Here is a 16,263-nt window from a genome sequence, read left to right on the forward strand (position 1 = left end):
AATAAGTTTAAACTTTAAGATACATTTATGTAAACAAGAAATCGAGTTGACAAAGTAAAATATGAAGTACAAGAGGTATTGTCACAAGGTTTTATGGCAGAACGTGTGCGACTGGCACACAGTGGCCGAAGTCTGGGAAACAGTGGGCAATCCTATGCTGGAGCACAGCCCAGAAGCACAGCTCTTGCCTTGGAGGTGTTCACAATGTTTTCATGAATACAGACGTAGAAGGCAAACCAAAGTATCAAGTATAAAACTTGTAGTATGAATTTAAAGAAAAACGGGGCCCCCAAAAGGGTAATATGAGGGAGTTATTTGAGCAGGCTGTCCAGAAAAAGTTAGTTTGGAGACACAACTCTTCTTTCTTCTGTTCACATCCACCAGTATCTATACAAAACTGCTTACGAGAAACAGAAAGGTCATTACATTGGGTGTCGCAATGCCAAGGAAGACCCTAAACTGGTCTGGGCGGCCAATGTGTTGAAGATGCAGAATGACAGGCTGTACAAAAAGGCATACAATGACCACAAGGCCAAGATCACCATCCCGGGGGACATGGTGTCCATCAATGCTGCCAAAGAAGGCCAGGCGTTAGCAAGCGATGTGGACTATCGCCAGTACCTACACCAGTGGTCTTGCTTTCCTGACCAGAACGATGTGATCCAAGCCAGGAAAGCATATGACCTGCAGAGTGATGTAAGTTGCTGCTGTGGTGCCTGGGGGCGTGGGGGTGGTGACTGTTCCCCAGGAAGACAGCCTCCCACAGCCTTGCCCGGTCACTCCTTCCAATGTTCAGGAATGCTTTCCCTGCCTGAGCACTCCCCTGGGATATTTTACTAAGTTTGTTAATCACAAGCCTTACTTCTGGGCTTATTCCGAAAGTTTTCATCTTCATTGTTGGTGGTACTACCAGAGTTTTTCTATAGATTTTGTTAACGTATTCATTGTCTGACATCATGTTTCTTCAGTTGAAGAATGACAGGGGCTGTCTTCCTTGAAATTAATTTAAAAGATTAGCAGCGTGCTCTAAGCTCACTCACTTCCCTTTGTATTCTTCACATTATGTTTCATTAGTTTGCCCAAAGTATTTTTAGATGTACTTATATTTTCTAACCATTCGATCTTTTGAAAGTGATGAATTCTATCAGGATATTTGTTTCTTGTATAGAATGAATTCCTTCTTTTAATTATCTGAGCTTCCCTTAAGCTTCAGGAGATATTTTAATATAATAGATGAATTTGTTATAGAAGAGTAAACCCATCATTTGAAATAATTGCCATTTGGTGAATTTAGTCCAGTTTCTAGATAAATACAGTCTCTTCATTAACCTGAATCACATAAAGAATGCATATCGATCAAGTTCTTAAAGAATGATAAAGGGAAGCTTCAAAACCTATGTAATCCTCTTCAAGAATCCTTCTAGATTTTGGGTATCTGTCATACTTCACACACTAAAACATATAACCTGCTTCACTAAGGTAGAAATTTTGCTGCATTCCCTCTTACTCCTTATTTTAGCTTGATATTTGTATCCTATTAATATTAATGTACTATATCTGAAGAACATAATGGTTTTTTCATGAAATTCATAACTGGTGTTTCACATTAAGCAATTTTATCTGGTTAACCACTTACATGTTCCTGAGAAAACATGTGGAGATAGCCAAGAAAATGCAAATCCCAGTTCAAAAGGAAGTGTTGTCCTGAAAAAGAAAACCCAAGTGGGATTGAAATTGTGGAACTAGGGATTGAGTTCTTAATTATCCCTTTAAAAATATTTATTAAACCTGCCATGTACCATGTCTTGTGCTGAACACTAAAGGCACAATGGTGAATAAAGAAGAACAAGACGAAGTTCCTGACTTAAGGAAGTTCCCGTTGATGATACAGGAACAGATGTCAACTAATGAATATCAGCAAAAATGGGATGGCTGAAAAAGAGTGGTCATTGCACTATGAAAAAGTGAGGTGGGGAAAGCTTCTCTGGGGAAATGCTGATTTAGAGAGACGAAAAGAGAACAGGAGTTGGTTGTGAGGAAAACGCAGTGAGGACACTCCTGCAGAATGACCAACATACACAAAGTGGGGTGTATGTAAAGCACAGACTGAAAGGCCAGTGTGGTCAGAACATGTGGGTCAAAGCCCGTGTCAGATGAGGCTGGAAGAATGAGGGACTGATGCTAGACCATCAGCACAGCCTACTTTATGTTAAGATGTTGATCTTTATCCTGAGACCAATGGGAAGTCATAGGTTTGGAGGATGTTGTGACATCAGATTTGAATGATGAATTTTGTAGAGACCATTCTGGCTTTTGTGTGGAGAACTTGTTGGAGAATCTATTATTTTTTTCAAAGTCTGCATTGGCTAATGAGATGATAACCAAGATATTCAAAAATCTCCCACACATCCCCCAAGCAGGACATCCCTTCTGCATCATTCTCTTTCTAGAATTTGTGTATGTGCATGAACACAGACATACACACACACACACACACACACACACACACACACCAGAGAAGACAAGCAGGACAAGTGCTGCTGTGCATATGAAAAATTCTTTCTGTTAGCCCCATGGTCAGCTTAATTTTTGTTTCTGGAAGAGAAAATATAACATGAAAAACTGCTTTCTTACTTTACCACAGATTTAAAAAAAACAAAAACCTGCCTCTCCTGGCTTTGTTTCCTTCCCCAGGCCATCTACAAGGCTGACTTGGAGTGGCTACGTGGCATCGGCTGGATGCCTGAAGGGTCTCCGGAAGTATTGAGAGTCAAGAATGCCCAGCATATCTTCCGAGACAGTGTCTATCGGACACCTGTGGTGAAACTCAAGTACACAAGTATTGTTGACACACCTGAAGTTGTCCTTGCTAAATCAAATGCTGAAAATATTAGCATTGTGAGTCACATTTTTGTTCTGTATTAAAATTCATGTTATAAAAGGAATGCTAAATAATTAATCTGGTAATCCATTTGTAAGATAATAATACTGATGATAGCAAAGATTTTAGTGATGTTGACACGGTTGTTTTGTTACTGCTTACTAATTTTAAACAAAAACTCAAAGTACACATGAAAGGTAGTAATACAGATTTCATAACAAATTTGAGTAATTTATGCAAAAGGATTCTGGAAATTTTCAATATGAAAAGATTTCGGACCAGAAAAATCAAAAGTTGTACGCTGCAACTAGCAAAATTACAAACTGTGATGTAATTTTGTTATTGGTTCTTTCCACAGCCAAAGTACAGAGAAGTTTGGGACAAGGATAAAACTTCAATCCACATAATGCCAGATACTCCAGAAATTAATCTTGCTAGAACCAATGCTCTTAACGTGAGCAATGTAAGTACTGCAACAGACTCCCCTTTTGTTTGGAAAGTCGCCCAATTGGTAGGAAGCTATCACTAGGGAACTCTTCCTAGCCAAGGAAGAGAAGATCGTGTGGGTAAGGAGGCCCTTGCCCAGGAGTGAGGAGAGAGGCAGATCCCTGGTTCTGAATCACTGGGTAAGGCCAGTTACTGTGAGGCGGTCTCAACATGAAAAAAGAGAGAAGGGAACAAGGAGAAAGATGATGAAAGAGGAATGAAGAGACACAAACAAGAAAGGGGAGTGAATGACAGATTCAGATGAACATAAAATAATTAGAATTCATTTCACAACGGTATTTAAATTGATTTTAAAACCCAGATATATAGGGGATTCTTTTTATGAAATTATAAACTACTAAACTTGACTCCAGGAAAAGAATAAAAACATATTATAAGAAGTGAAGAGGGTTATTAAAGACCTCTCCTCACTTCTCTATGATGTCAGGGTCTCCCAGATGATTTTATAGGGCAGTTCTTTCCAAACTTCAAGGAATAAATAACTGTAGAGCCTAATGAAAGAAGGAAAGCCCTCACCATTATCAAAACTTGTCCAAGTGCCTCAAATGAAAACTTTAGACCAATAATAATGAGGAAATCTTAAATATTAATAAATCAAATTTGATAGTATGTGAATATGATATGATACAAATAACTAAGATTCATTTAGGAATGCCAAAAATATTTCATATTCAGAAAACAGATAATGTGCTAGAACAAAAGAGAAAAATTATATGCTCATTTTATTACATTTAAAAAGATATATGACCAAATCAAATATCGATTCTTATTTTTTTAATAAAATCTTAGCATAATAAGAATAAATGAATGTTTTCTTGTCATAACTAAGAATAAATTTCAACTCAAAGACAAGGCTCATCAAGTAAGTAAGTTTCTCATTCAAGTCAGGAATAAACAAAGGATGCCCACTAGTTCAGTTCAGCTCAGTGGTGTCCGACTCTTTGCAACCCCCATGGACTGCAGCACGCCAGGCCTCCCTGTCCATCACCAATTCCTGGAGTTTGCTCAAACTCATGTCCATTGAGTCAGTGATGCCATCCAGCCATCTTATCCTCTGTCATCCCCTTCTTCTCCCACCTTCAATCTTTCCTAGCATCAGGGTCTTTTCTAATGAGTCAGTTCTTCACATCAGGTGGCTAAAGTATTGGAGTTTCAGCTTCAGCATCAGTCCTTCCAATGAATATTAAGGACTGATTTCCTTTAGAGTGGCTGGATCTCCTTGCAGTCCAAGGAACTCTCAAGAATCTCTTCCAACACCACAGTTCAAAAGCATCAATTCTTCGGCTTTCTTTACAGTTCAGTTTTCTTTATATTCCAACTCTCACATCCATACATGACTACTGGAAAAACCATAGCTTTGACTAGATGGACCTTTGTTGGAAAAGTAATGTCTCTGCTTTTTAATATGCTGTCTAGGTTGGTCATAACTTTTCTTTCAAGGAGCAAGCGTCTTTTTATTTCATGGCTACAGTCATCATCTGCAGTGATTTTGGAGCCCCCCAAAATAGAGTCTGTCACTGTTTCCACTGTTTCCCCATCTATTTGCTGTGAAGTGATGGGACCAGATGCCATGATCTTAGTGTTCTGAATGTTGAATTTTAAGCCAACTTTTTCACTCTCCTCTTTCACTTTCATCAAGAGGCTCATTACCATTTTTAAACATCTGCTAAAAGTAGCTTAGTGATAAGCTTTTCATTTATGCCAAAATAATTAACAGTAAGGATAAGAGGGCTTCCCTGGTGGCTCAATGGTAAAGAATCCACCTTCCAGTGCAGGAGACACAGGTTAATTTCTGGTCCAGGAAGATCCCACATGCTGCAGAGCAACCAAGCCCACGTGCCACAACGACTGAGCCCAGGAACTGCAGCTACTGAAGCCCGTGTGCCCCAGGGTCTGTGCGCCACAACGAGAGAAGGCACTGCCGTGAAAAGCCGATTACTCTGCAACAGAGTAGCCCCTGTTCGCCTCAACTAGAGAAGAGCCCGCACAGCAATGAAAAGCCAGCAATCCATAAAAAAAGAAAAAAAAGAGTAAAGAGAAAAGTATCAGAAAGAAAAAGGCAGAATTATCATCCTTTGCAGAATAAATCATTGTATGCCAGGGGAAAGGGAGAGATCAACTTAAAACTCTGTTAGATAAAATGAAAGAATTCAGTTACATGGGTAGCTTCACAGTTTAAGAAGTTTCAAGAAAGGTAGTACCTTCATGAATCACATAGATTTTTCTTTGTGTGGAACAGTATGACCTTAGAAGAAGGATACTGTCTTTCTTAACACAGTCCATGATTGCTCGGAACCTTTTATCTTACAAAAAATAATAAATCTTTGTGAGAGGAGTCTTCCAAGTAAAGATTCCTCACCATGTGCCATACTGCACCACCAACTTTATTGTAATGAGCCTCTTAGGAGCTAAGTTTTTCCAAGGGCTGGGAAGAAAGCAAAATTTTGATGCTTCTTTTGGACTAGAATTGGTACAGTATATGGTACAGTATATGGTGCACTCATTCATCCAAGTGAGTGGATGGAGAGACAGCCAGCTCTTCACTGCATAGAATCAGCCTCTTCCTTCCAATCCATAGACATCTTTGGAAAAAGAATTCTGAAAAGTCTCATGTGCTATCTTTTGCATGATGACTTTCTCAGCTGGAAATACCAGAACGCTACCATTAATATCAGGCTTCCTAGGTGGCATTGTTGGTTAAGAACCTCTCTGCCAAGACGTAAAGGGATGCGGGTTTGATTCCTGGGTCAGGAAGATCCCCTGGAGGAAGGCATGGCAATCCACTCCAGTGTTCCTGTCTGGAGAATCCCATGGACAGAGGAGCCTGATGGGCTACAGTCCATAGGGTCGCACAGAGTTGAACACAACTGAAGCAACTTAGCACGCATGCACACACCATTAGCATCATGATATAAGCAAGACTAGTATTTGACACCATGCCAAAAGTAAAGTTGTTAAATTTAGATACTAATGAGAATGGCTTCTGTTTTGGAAGGTATCAAACATCCTATTTGAATACTAAACAAAATATTTACTTTCTTTATACATAGTGTTGCTAGTACTGTAGTCTTGATAAATTCCCTATTTTAAGTAATTTTCAGCATTTAGAAAGCAGTTTTTTCAGAATATTTGTATATAATATTATGGGTAACCAAACAAATTCATGTTAAATTGATTCATTTAAACTTGACACCAATCACATGGGTAAGACAGTGAGTGTTCTTTTGTTTTTAATCATATGAGAAAGTTCAGACTTAAAAAGATTAAAGAATTTGCCCACATTCTCACAGTTAGTAGGTGAAGAAATTAAGTCCTAAGTCCAGTTTTTTTTGTAGCTCAAGTAAAAATTATATCTGACCACATAAAAAAAAGTGTATCACATAAGAAAAATAGTGTAATAATATATGTAATAAATACAAAAAATTTAAAATAACATAATTACAAATTTCCATTAAATATTCTCTATTATAATACATTTAAATGTGCAAAATACTTTCTTTTGTATGAAAACAAGTCAAGCATTAAAATAGGCCCACTCAAACTTAATACAAAAACTTGAATGAAAATTCATATAAAACTTATCCATACTTACAAGGACAGATCCTATCTAAGCACTCATTTTTCAAAATGCAAAGGCCGTGAAACTAATTGAAATTCACATCTCCTTTCTGCCTTGTTCAAGCTCTGAACAATGGTGATAGGTTTGATTTCTGAATTATACACTTAAATTACTACTATTTCTAACATTGTTAATACAGAAGTTATCCACTTAAATGTGAACATATTTTTAGAAAGTTATCTGTAAATCAGCCACTATTTTCATTGACTTCTCTTTACAAACACAGCAGTGCTACACTTAGAAAATGGCCCATTACCTCCAATCAGTGCTTCAGTAAAAAGATCTAACACTCCCAAACAATATGCATCAACAATTGTATTAGAAGTTCTGAAAAAAAAAAAAAAAAAAGTGTAGAGAGGGAAAAACCCTGTTGTTTTTCAAATGTAAACCCTTCTTTTTCAAATGAAAAAACCCTCTTGCTTTTCAGAATGTAAAAAGTTTATAATTCTGAAGGTTACAAAATTGAAATGAAGAATTAAGTAGAATTATGAAGAAATTCAATAATAGCCCATTAATGTCTGAACTTAAACTGATCCCAGTGCTATCAATACAAGAATCACCTAAACTCTTTTACATCAACCATAAACAACTATATTGAAATTATAATTCAAATTAAAAAAAAAAAAAAAAGCCTTGTCAAGTCCAGATCTTTAGATTCCAGACAGGATTTTGTTCTCCGGTACGTTGGTCCATAACGATTCTTTGACCTATTCTCTTTTTGTAAACTGGTTCTAGGACTTCAAAACTGTACCCCTTTGTTATTAATTCCACCTGAACCCCTGTAGTCACTGATGAGTTTGAACCGGGAACAATACTTTGTTTTTCCTCCTCTTCAGAAACTTTACCGTGAGGGCTGGGATGAGATGAAGATGAGCTGTGACGTTCGGCTGGACGCCATCCCCATCCAGGCTGCCAAGGCCTCCAGGGAGATCGCCAGTGACGTGAGTGTGGCCTTGCTTACACCTCAGTTTTCCATGCAAACGCCCCAGGTGCATAGCGAGTTCGTGCTGCGATCCATCTTCTGTGTTTTTCTGTCTCCAGTATAAATACAAGCTTGATCACGAGAAGCAGAAGGGACACTACGTGGGCACCCGCACAGCCAGGGATGACAACAAGATCCGCTGGGCCCTCATAGCTGGCAAGATTCAGAATGAAAGAGAATACCGGATGCACTGGGCCAAATGGAAGTCTAAGTTCCAGAGCCCCCCGGATATGCTCTCCATCGAGCACTCTAAAAATTCCCAGACTCTGGTCAGCGACATTGATTACCGCCATTACCTGCACCAGTGGACGTGCATGCCTGACCAGAACGACGTGATTCAGGCCAGGAAAGCTTACGATCTGCAAAGCGATGTGAGTGGGCTGCATTTTAGCCTGAACTCTTTCATCATTTTCCCAGGACTCCCAGAAAGTTTATGTCATTAAATCTTGCATCATCACTTCATGTCTTTATACAGCCAAGAATTTGGTTTTGGTTAGAATTTATAGTGTGGTATCAAAATCCGTACCATGAAGGATAAGGAAATAAGTAGTAGTTGAATATAGTTCTTAATTGTATCACGTTAAAGACAACTACTCTTCTGAAAGTATTACTTCTACAGAACTTAAGCAGCAACAGAGGTTTAAATTGTAAGTAAAATATTGGCAGTCCATGGACAGGATACAGGCATAGATATGCTGTTTTAGTTGACACAGTGTGTTTAAATTTTGAATTAAGTTTTAAAAGGTTTTAAAATCAGGGAATTTTGTATACAAATCTAGGATTTCCCATTTTGTTGGAAAAAAATTAGAAGATGGAGCTCCAGACATGAACTAGCCATTGGTAGTCATGATCTCGAGCTGAATTAAGGCTAAACCCCTTTAAATAGCAAACATGGCCCCCAGTTTATTATGCAGCTGCCTTGTTAATTTACTTAAGTTACTTGTCTGGTGCTTGAGTATGTCATCCTTAAATTGCATTTCTCCATCAGACCAACAAATAGAATAAATGTGACCGGGCTCACTGACTTCTTCCTGGTCTTATTTTCACAGGCTATTTACAAGGCTGACTTGGAATGGTTACGTGGGATTGGGTGGATGCCAGCTGATTCTGTTTCTGTCAATCATGCCAAGCATATGGGAGACATCTTCAATGAGGTATTCCAAGATCTTATCCTGACATTCAGCACATTTCCTAAGAAACTAAACAAAAATACACCAGCTAACATGCAGTCATTCCCTATCAACAATTACAGTTTCAATTGCTGTCCTTTCCAAAATAATCTTGTACTGTCCCTGTCACATTGTGGGACCACGGGTATAAGAATACCCGTAAGACCACTCAGTGATGCTTGGAATTGTATAAATGGAAATTTTCTTCTGTCCTCGATGGCAATACATGTGAGAGAAATTTGAAAATTGAAAAACACATATATACACACTGAGTACACGTAATGATATATTACATGATTTTGGGAGCTAAGCAAACCTGCTACCTTAAAATCTGTGAAGGTATAAGATGTCAACCCATTTGTTTAAAAATAAAATGCTAAGAAGAAAGCCATGTTGCCAAAAAGATGCCACTGAAATATGACATTCTACACTTCTAGTACGGACATACGCTTAAATGCAGCATATCTTGCTCAGGACCAGAGACAATGATTTTCTAAAAGAGATTTTCTTTCCCATAGAAAAAATATCGCACAAAAATAGAAACTCTCAACTTTACTCCTGTGGATGACAGAGTTGATTACGTGACAGCAAAACATAGTGGTGAAATCCTGAACGATGTAAGTACATGACTGTTGTTCTAAAATGGCTCAGTTAAATTTTTAAATAAAGATGATCTGTTAAAAGTTTTTTTTAAATGATAAAATTTCTGGGTTTGGAAGATGTCATTTCCAAAGCTTTTCTGCTTCCTTATACACTCATTGTACAATCACTGTCTGAGATACATGTTGTAAATAATGAGACGACTGATGCTAGCAGTTGCTTGGGCAACATTATGTGTCCTTAATATCAAGGAGCTTACCAAGTTGCTTCTCATTTCTAGATTAAGTACCGAAAAGATTGGAATGACACAAAATCAAAGTACACTCTCACAGAAACCCCTCAGCTGCACGCTGCCCAGGAGGCAGCCCGGATACTGGACCAGGTAAGGATTTTGCCTGGACGCCTGACACTTTCTGTGAGGATGGAGGACTCTAACATGTCTGTAGGAGACTGAGCCCTCGATTCCAACTCCTTGGTTTAACCCTTTGTCATGTCTCTGTCTTTTAGTATCTCTACAAGGAAAGCTGGGAGAAACAGAAAGCCACCGGTTACATTTTGCCCCCAGATGCTGTGCCATTCGTTCATGCCCATCATTCTGGTGATGTTCAGAGTGAGGTAAGTTATTCTGATTGGAGTGCACATTGCAAAGGCTGGCCATTGCCCTTACAGGGACCCAGTTACCCTAAGACATAGCATCATGGAGAGCTCCTTGCTGGCTGGCAGGCCTGGCCGGCCTTGGGGATGGCCAAAGTACCTGCTCCCTTCTTGTCCTTTTCCTGTAGGCTCTTGGCATTCTTCATATTTTTTTCTCTGCTTCTTCACAAACTATTGTTTGAGGTCTTTATTTGTTTCTTCTATTCTCTGCTTCCCTAAAATCTCTAAGCCTTCAAATAAGATATTGCCAGAATTAGAAAATAAGTGTATATTTTTCTATTTTAAATTGGAATTTCTTTCATCTCTATTTCAATTTTTTTCATATTTATTCTTGTGAGAGTAACAGAAATATCTGGGGGCCTGAGGTTGCCTGATGTTTCAAGCCCCCTCTGCCTTGTGTGTGTGTCTAAATTGATGGAATCTCTGTTCCTCTTCCTACCAGCTGAAATACAAAGCTGAACACGTCAAGCAGAAAGGTCATTATGTGGGTGTCCCGACGATGAGAGATGATCCTAAACTGGTTTGGTTCGAGCACGCAGGCCAGATTCAGAATGACAGACTTTACAAAGAGAGCTATCATAAAACAAAGGCCAAAATCCATATACCTCCTGATATGGTGTCGGTGTTGGCAGCCAAGGAGGGACAGGCGCTTGCCAGTGACATTGATTACCGCACTTACCTGCACCAATGGATATGTCACCCTGACCAAAATGATGTTATTCAGGCAAGGAAGGCCTATGACCTACAGAGTGATGTAAGTGATTTTTGTCTCTTAATTATCCAGAGGCATATGGTCTACTCAGAATCATAAGCACTAACTTGGAGCCTCCAGTCTTTGAAACTCATAACCATAAATACATAGTTTGCTCTCAGAAGGGAACTGAGGCTGGATATGAAGTAGAAAAAGGTTGGGAGCAGTAATGGACGGCTTTGCTTACTGACTGTGCGTTTCTGAATAACATTCAGAGTCAAGTTTTAAAAAATTGTTTCTGTACCATCTCTATCATCAACAGTTCTTCACATGTGCATGGAAAATTATCAACTGACTTAAAATAATCATTGGTTTGGACGGGAGTTGACATTGATTTGGGATTTCAATAATATTACATGATAGTGTAGTCAAGACCTGGGAATGCCTCCTTGCTTTGCCAAGCATCTCCTTCCTCAAGGCTTTCACGAAGGAATTGCTTGCAAGGAATCAAAGCAAAAGGGACAAAATGTACTGATGAGCTGCAGAAGGGCCAGAAGCCCTTATACAGAAGTTGGCAAAGTTGGGATAGAGAATATATCTCAGGTCACCTCCCCCTGAAGCCTGAATCAAGATCTCTACCTGCCACCAGTAGTCTGTGGAAAACAGAAACAATGCATCTGTGATGCTCAGGAGCGCCAAGAAGCTAAGCCTACCTGGGTCTTCTCATTATTACCAAAACAGGATGTCAGATTCTGCCTGCAGCATAGGTACTAAACTTGAACATCCCATCTCACTGGTGGCTGCAGCAGGATAACCTTTGTGGAACTTTAATCAGATTAGCAACTCCTCTTTATGTGGTGTGCGGTGGCCTGAGAGAATCCAGAAAGTGAGGGCGAGGATAAAGATAGACAGGGAGGGGTGGCCCCTAACCCTACAAGACACGAACATTTACTTGTGTGACTTCCTTTGTTTAGTCTGAATACCCCACAGATTTCTATAAAACTATATATATCAAGTCCATCTAAAACTATAACTTCATTGGCAAAACCTTGTCTTATGCTCACAGGTGAAAACGGTTCCCTACCCTTAACTCCCACAGCATCTAAGTGGTCTTGCTCTCGCAGCACCTCCCACTGCGAGATAACTTCTCTCTACACTTCAGAGACTTTAAACTCATCTCTCAAATCACCTTGCGTAGTTCCTCATTCATATTAACAGCCATGAGAAATATTGCTCAGGTGTACAGATGAAATCACGTTTGAATCAATGAGGCATAGCCACTACAGAGAAAGCCTTAAAAACCTTCTGAGATAGTTGTTTCTAATCTGCCTGATATCATGTGCCCGAGTTACATACACCCACATTGTGTCTCCCTTTCTGCTCTCAGAATATCTACAAAGCTGACTTGGAGTGGCTCCGAGGCATTGGTTGGATGCCCCTGGATTCTGTGGACCATGTGAGGGTTACCAGGAACCAGGAAATGGTGAATCAGGTATGCAGAGCCTTTTTTTCCTATATAAAGCCTGGCCTCTTTACCTACCGTGTGGGGGATAGGTACCCTGTAGGGGACCACCTATCTCAATTGTCTCTATTCCTTTGCAGATAAAATATAAGAAAGATGCTCTTGCCAACTATCCTAACTTTACAAGTGTGGTGGATCCTCCAGAGATTGTTCTCGCCAAAATTAACGCAGTCAATCAAAGCGATGTAAGTATTCTTTGTGTATAATAAGGTATATAAACTGAGAGCTTAACTGTCTGTCATTGAACAGACTTTCTTTAACTCCAGATAATGGTTTGTAAGAAAATGGGGAGTAAATTATAAGAAAATCTTCAGAGGAGAATGTCTTGAAAGTCACTAGTAGGAAATGTACTGTGCCCCTTTTAGAGAATATCTAAATTATTATCCCAAACATTCCATTGTGTTAATTATAATATAAATTATATAGTGAAATTTAACCCATTGATTAATCTCTAAATGTAACTATTTTTTGCTAGGTAGATCTTGTGAAACTTTATATATTTAGAATAATCAAAGGTTCTCTTTTGTTTTCTCTCCTCAGGTAAAATATAAAGAAACATTTAATAAATTAATAAAGGGCAAGTATATCTTTTCTCCAGATACACCATATATCACCCACTCCAAAGACATGGAAAAACTCTATAGTACTGTAAGTTCTATTTTAAGTGATGTACAACTCAGTTCTGAATCTTAAGCTTTTGTTAGTATGCATGCTCTTGGCTGACTTTATGAACAGCTGAACTTATAAGGAGATCTATTATTTTGTTGTATTTATTCTTATTTCATAGTGTATTATTTAGAGCAAGTAGTGTTTATTCAGCTAGTATTGTTTGCGGAGAAGGCAATGGCACCCCGCTCCAGTACTCTTGCCTGGAAAATCCCATGGATGGAGAAGCCTGGTAGGCTGCAGTCCATGGGGTCGCTAAGAGTCAGGCACGACTGAGTGACTTCACTTTGACTTTTCACTTTCATGCATTGGAGAAGGAAATGGCAACCCACTCCAGTGTTCTTGCCTGGAGAATCCCAGGGACGGGGAAGCCTGATGGGCTGCCGTCTATGGAGTCGCACAGAGTCGAACACGACTGAAGTGACTTAGCAGCAGCAGCAGTATTGTTTGAAGCCCTGTGATGTGCCAGGCACTGAGGGAGAAACTGAGGAGCTAAAGATCAATAAGATAAGACTTTCAGGAGCATCTGCAAGTGAGGGAGATGATGTACAAATAAGAAGGTGGATGAACCCAGAGCCTATTATACAGGGTGAAGTAAGTCAGAGAAAAACAAATATTGTACATTAATGCATAATACGGAATCCTGAAAGATGATACTGATGAACCTACTTGCAGGGCAGCCATGGAGACACAGACATAGAGAACAGGCCTGTGGACGCAGCAGGGGAAGGAGAGGGTGGGACGAACTGAAGGAGAAGCGTGCAAACATATGCATTACCACATGCAAAACAGCGAGCCAGTGGGAATTTGCTGTGTGACTGAGTTCACTCACCCCAGTGCTCCGTGACAACCTAGAGGGGTTGGATGGAAAGGGAGATGGGAGGGGACATAGGCATACCTATGGATGATTCATGTTGATGTATGGCAGAGAGCAACACAATATTGTAAAGCAGTTATCCTCCAATTAAAAATAAATAAATTTTTTAAAAGACAAGAATATAACAAGTGCTATATCACTTCTGGGCACATGTAGAACCAAGCAGCTACCATCAGAAAGAAGAGAGGAAAGGGTGATCCCTTTTTAGTAATCATGTCCAGATATCTCCAGCCAGCAAGTGGAGGACTTACTCTCCAAATTTTAATTCAGCTTATCTAAAGGGTGTGTGTATGTATGCTGAATGGGAAGCAATCTTTGGTGATTCTCTCTCTGTGTGCAAATTTGTTTTCACTTTTATTAGAAATAAAGTTAAACTCTATTATAAAATGTATTGGGGTCAGTAGGTTTACTTTGCAACTAGTCCAAAGAATCTATCCTGTTCTTAAGTAGGCACACTATTGGCTATAAATGAAGATTTAGGCCTTGCCTTTAAACATAAATACTTTACGTTGGTTTTGCTATATTCTTTCAAGTGACATCTAGAAGAGGCTGAATGCAAAGTTTTGTTGATATGCATTTCTTTGTCCTAGATACTGTATAAAAGGGCTTGGGAGGGAACCAAGGCCTATGGCTACACCCTGGATGAACGCTATATCCCCATCGTGGGAGCCAAGCACGCTGACTTTGTGAACAGTGAGGTCAGTAGGCCTTTTTCCTTTCGTAAGTTTGAGAGTCTTTCTAGCCACAAAGGGCTGGCTGGAAAGTCCTAGTGATTCTCAATGCTGTACCTCCTTCACAGCTGAAATACAAAGAGACGTATGAGAAACTGAAGGGTCACTACCTGGCTGGAAAAGAAATCAGTGAGTTCCCCAACGTGGTTCACTGTCTGGACTTCCAAAAAATGAGGAGCTTGGTAAGCAAAGTTCACTTTAACAAGAGGATTAGCATGCTTCAGTGTACTACTCTTCTGCCTATTTGTAATCTGCCCTTTGTTTCAAACTCAGCTGGGGGTGGGATAGTGAGGAGTGAACCAGTCTTGAGACTTTCCCCCGTCCCTGCCACGTAGCCTTGCACCCCTTTGGCAGCTATCAGTTTTCACCCTTTCCCTGCTATTCCTCCAAACACAATGAGGGCTCTGTATTCGGAAAAAGGAGAAAACAAGGTTGGTTCCTCTTTACTTTGTGTTATAGTAAAGAGACGGGAAATTTTTGAAGAAGTAGAATATATTAAAGTATCATTTTTTTTAACCTTGGTCCAGTCTAAAGGTATTGATCTATATTGAAAATAAGACTCTAGAAAAGATTGATCAGAATAGTTTAATAGCTTTCTTATTGTTGTCTTTAAATATGTATCATTCTTTAGTTGAACTACAGAAGGCATTATGAGGACACCAAAGCAAATGTCCATATCCCCCAAGATATGATGAATCACGTGTTGGCTAAAAGGTGCCAGTACATCCTCAGTGACCTGGAGTACCGACACTACTTCCACCAGTGGACATCTCTTCCAGAAGAGCCCAATGTTGTCCGGGTCCGGCATGCGCAGGAGATCTTGAGTGATGTATGTGGTTCTTTCTGCTGCTTGATTAAGTTATAGCCTTCACCCAGCCCTGCCCGGGCCCCCATGCTCTTGTTGTCTCTGTATTCCTAAACCCTGCTGCTTTTCAATACAAAGTGGCAGGAGTAACCTTTTTTGGTGTAAAGAGCCCCTCAGAACAATGAGACACCTGTGTTAATTATTTAATCTCTTCAACACTAGACTAAAACTGAGCTGTTACTCTCCTCCTAAACTTCTTTAGACTAGGGCATTGGGCTTCCCTAGTAGCTCAGCTGGTAAAGAATCCTCCTGCAATGTAGGAGACCCCTATTTGATTCTTGGGTTGGGAAGTTCCCCTGGAGAAAAGATAGGCTACCCGCTCCAGTAGTCTTGGGCTTAGCTTTTGCTCGCCTCCTAAACTTCTTTAGACTAGGGCATTTAAAGACTTCCAGCTGTTGAAAAACCCACCCTATGGCACCTTTTACCCACCCTGAGTATACTAAGCAGAGCCAAAGGCTGACAGGAGAAAATCAAACGCTTGATTGGAAGTTCAGTTAGT

The 16,263-nt window shown here is 39.7% G+C and overlaps 1 protein-coding gene across 49 annotated transcripts in view; it reads left to right on the plus strand.

The window, feature by feature from the left end:
* The window catches only part of NEB (nebulin), a 202,814-nt gene that overhangs the window by 117,969 nt on the left and 68,582 nt on the right, over positions 1-16,263 (plus strand). For all 49 annotated transcript variants that reach the window (XM_060409928.1, XM_012137496.4, XM_042243869.1 and 46 more), the window contains exons 89-104: positions 385-696; positions 2,695-2,898; positions 3,240-3,344; positions 7,844-7,948; positions 8,049-8,360; positions 9,039-9,143; positions 9,677-9,775; positions 10,039-10,140; positions 10,266-10,373; positions 10,855-11,166; positions 12,491-12,595; positions 12,706-12,810; positions 13,166-13,273; positions 14,759-14,866; positions 14,968-15,081; positions 15,531-15,728. In XM_060409928.1, the coding sequence (XP_060265911.1) occupies positions 385-696; positions 2,695-2,898; positions 3,240-3,344; positions 7,844-7,948; positions 8,049-8,360; positions 9,039-9,143; positions 9,677-9,775; positions 10,039-10,140; positions 10,266-10,373; positions 10,855-11,166; positions 12,491-12,595; positions 12,706-12,810; positions 13,166-13,273; positions 14,759-14,866; positions 14,968-15,081; positions 15,531-15,728 (2,502 nt within the window). The remainder of the gene's footprint in view (positions 1-384; positions 697-2,694; positions 2,899-3,239; positions 3,345-7,843; positions 7,949-8,048; positions 8,361-9,038; positions 9,144-9,676; positions 9,776-10,038; positions 10,141-10,265; positions 10,374-10,854; positions 11,167-12,490; positions 12,596-12,705; positions 12,811-13,165; positions 13,274-14,758; positions 14,867-14,967; positions 15,082-15,530; positions 15,729-16,263) is intronic.

This window comes from Ovis aries, chromosome 2, assembly GCF_016772045.2.
Source record: "Ovis aries strain OAR_USU_Benz2616 breed Rambouillet chromosome 2, ARS-UI_Ramb_v3.0, whole genome shotgun sequence".
NCBI classification, from domain to species: domain Eukaryota; kingdom Metazoa; phylum Chordata; class Mammalia; order Artiodactyla; family Bovidae; genus Ovis; species Ovis aries.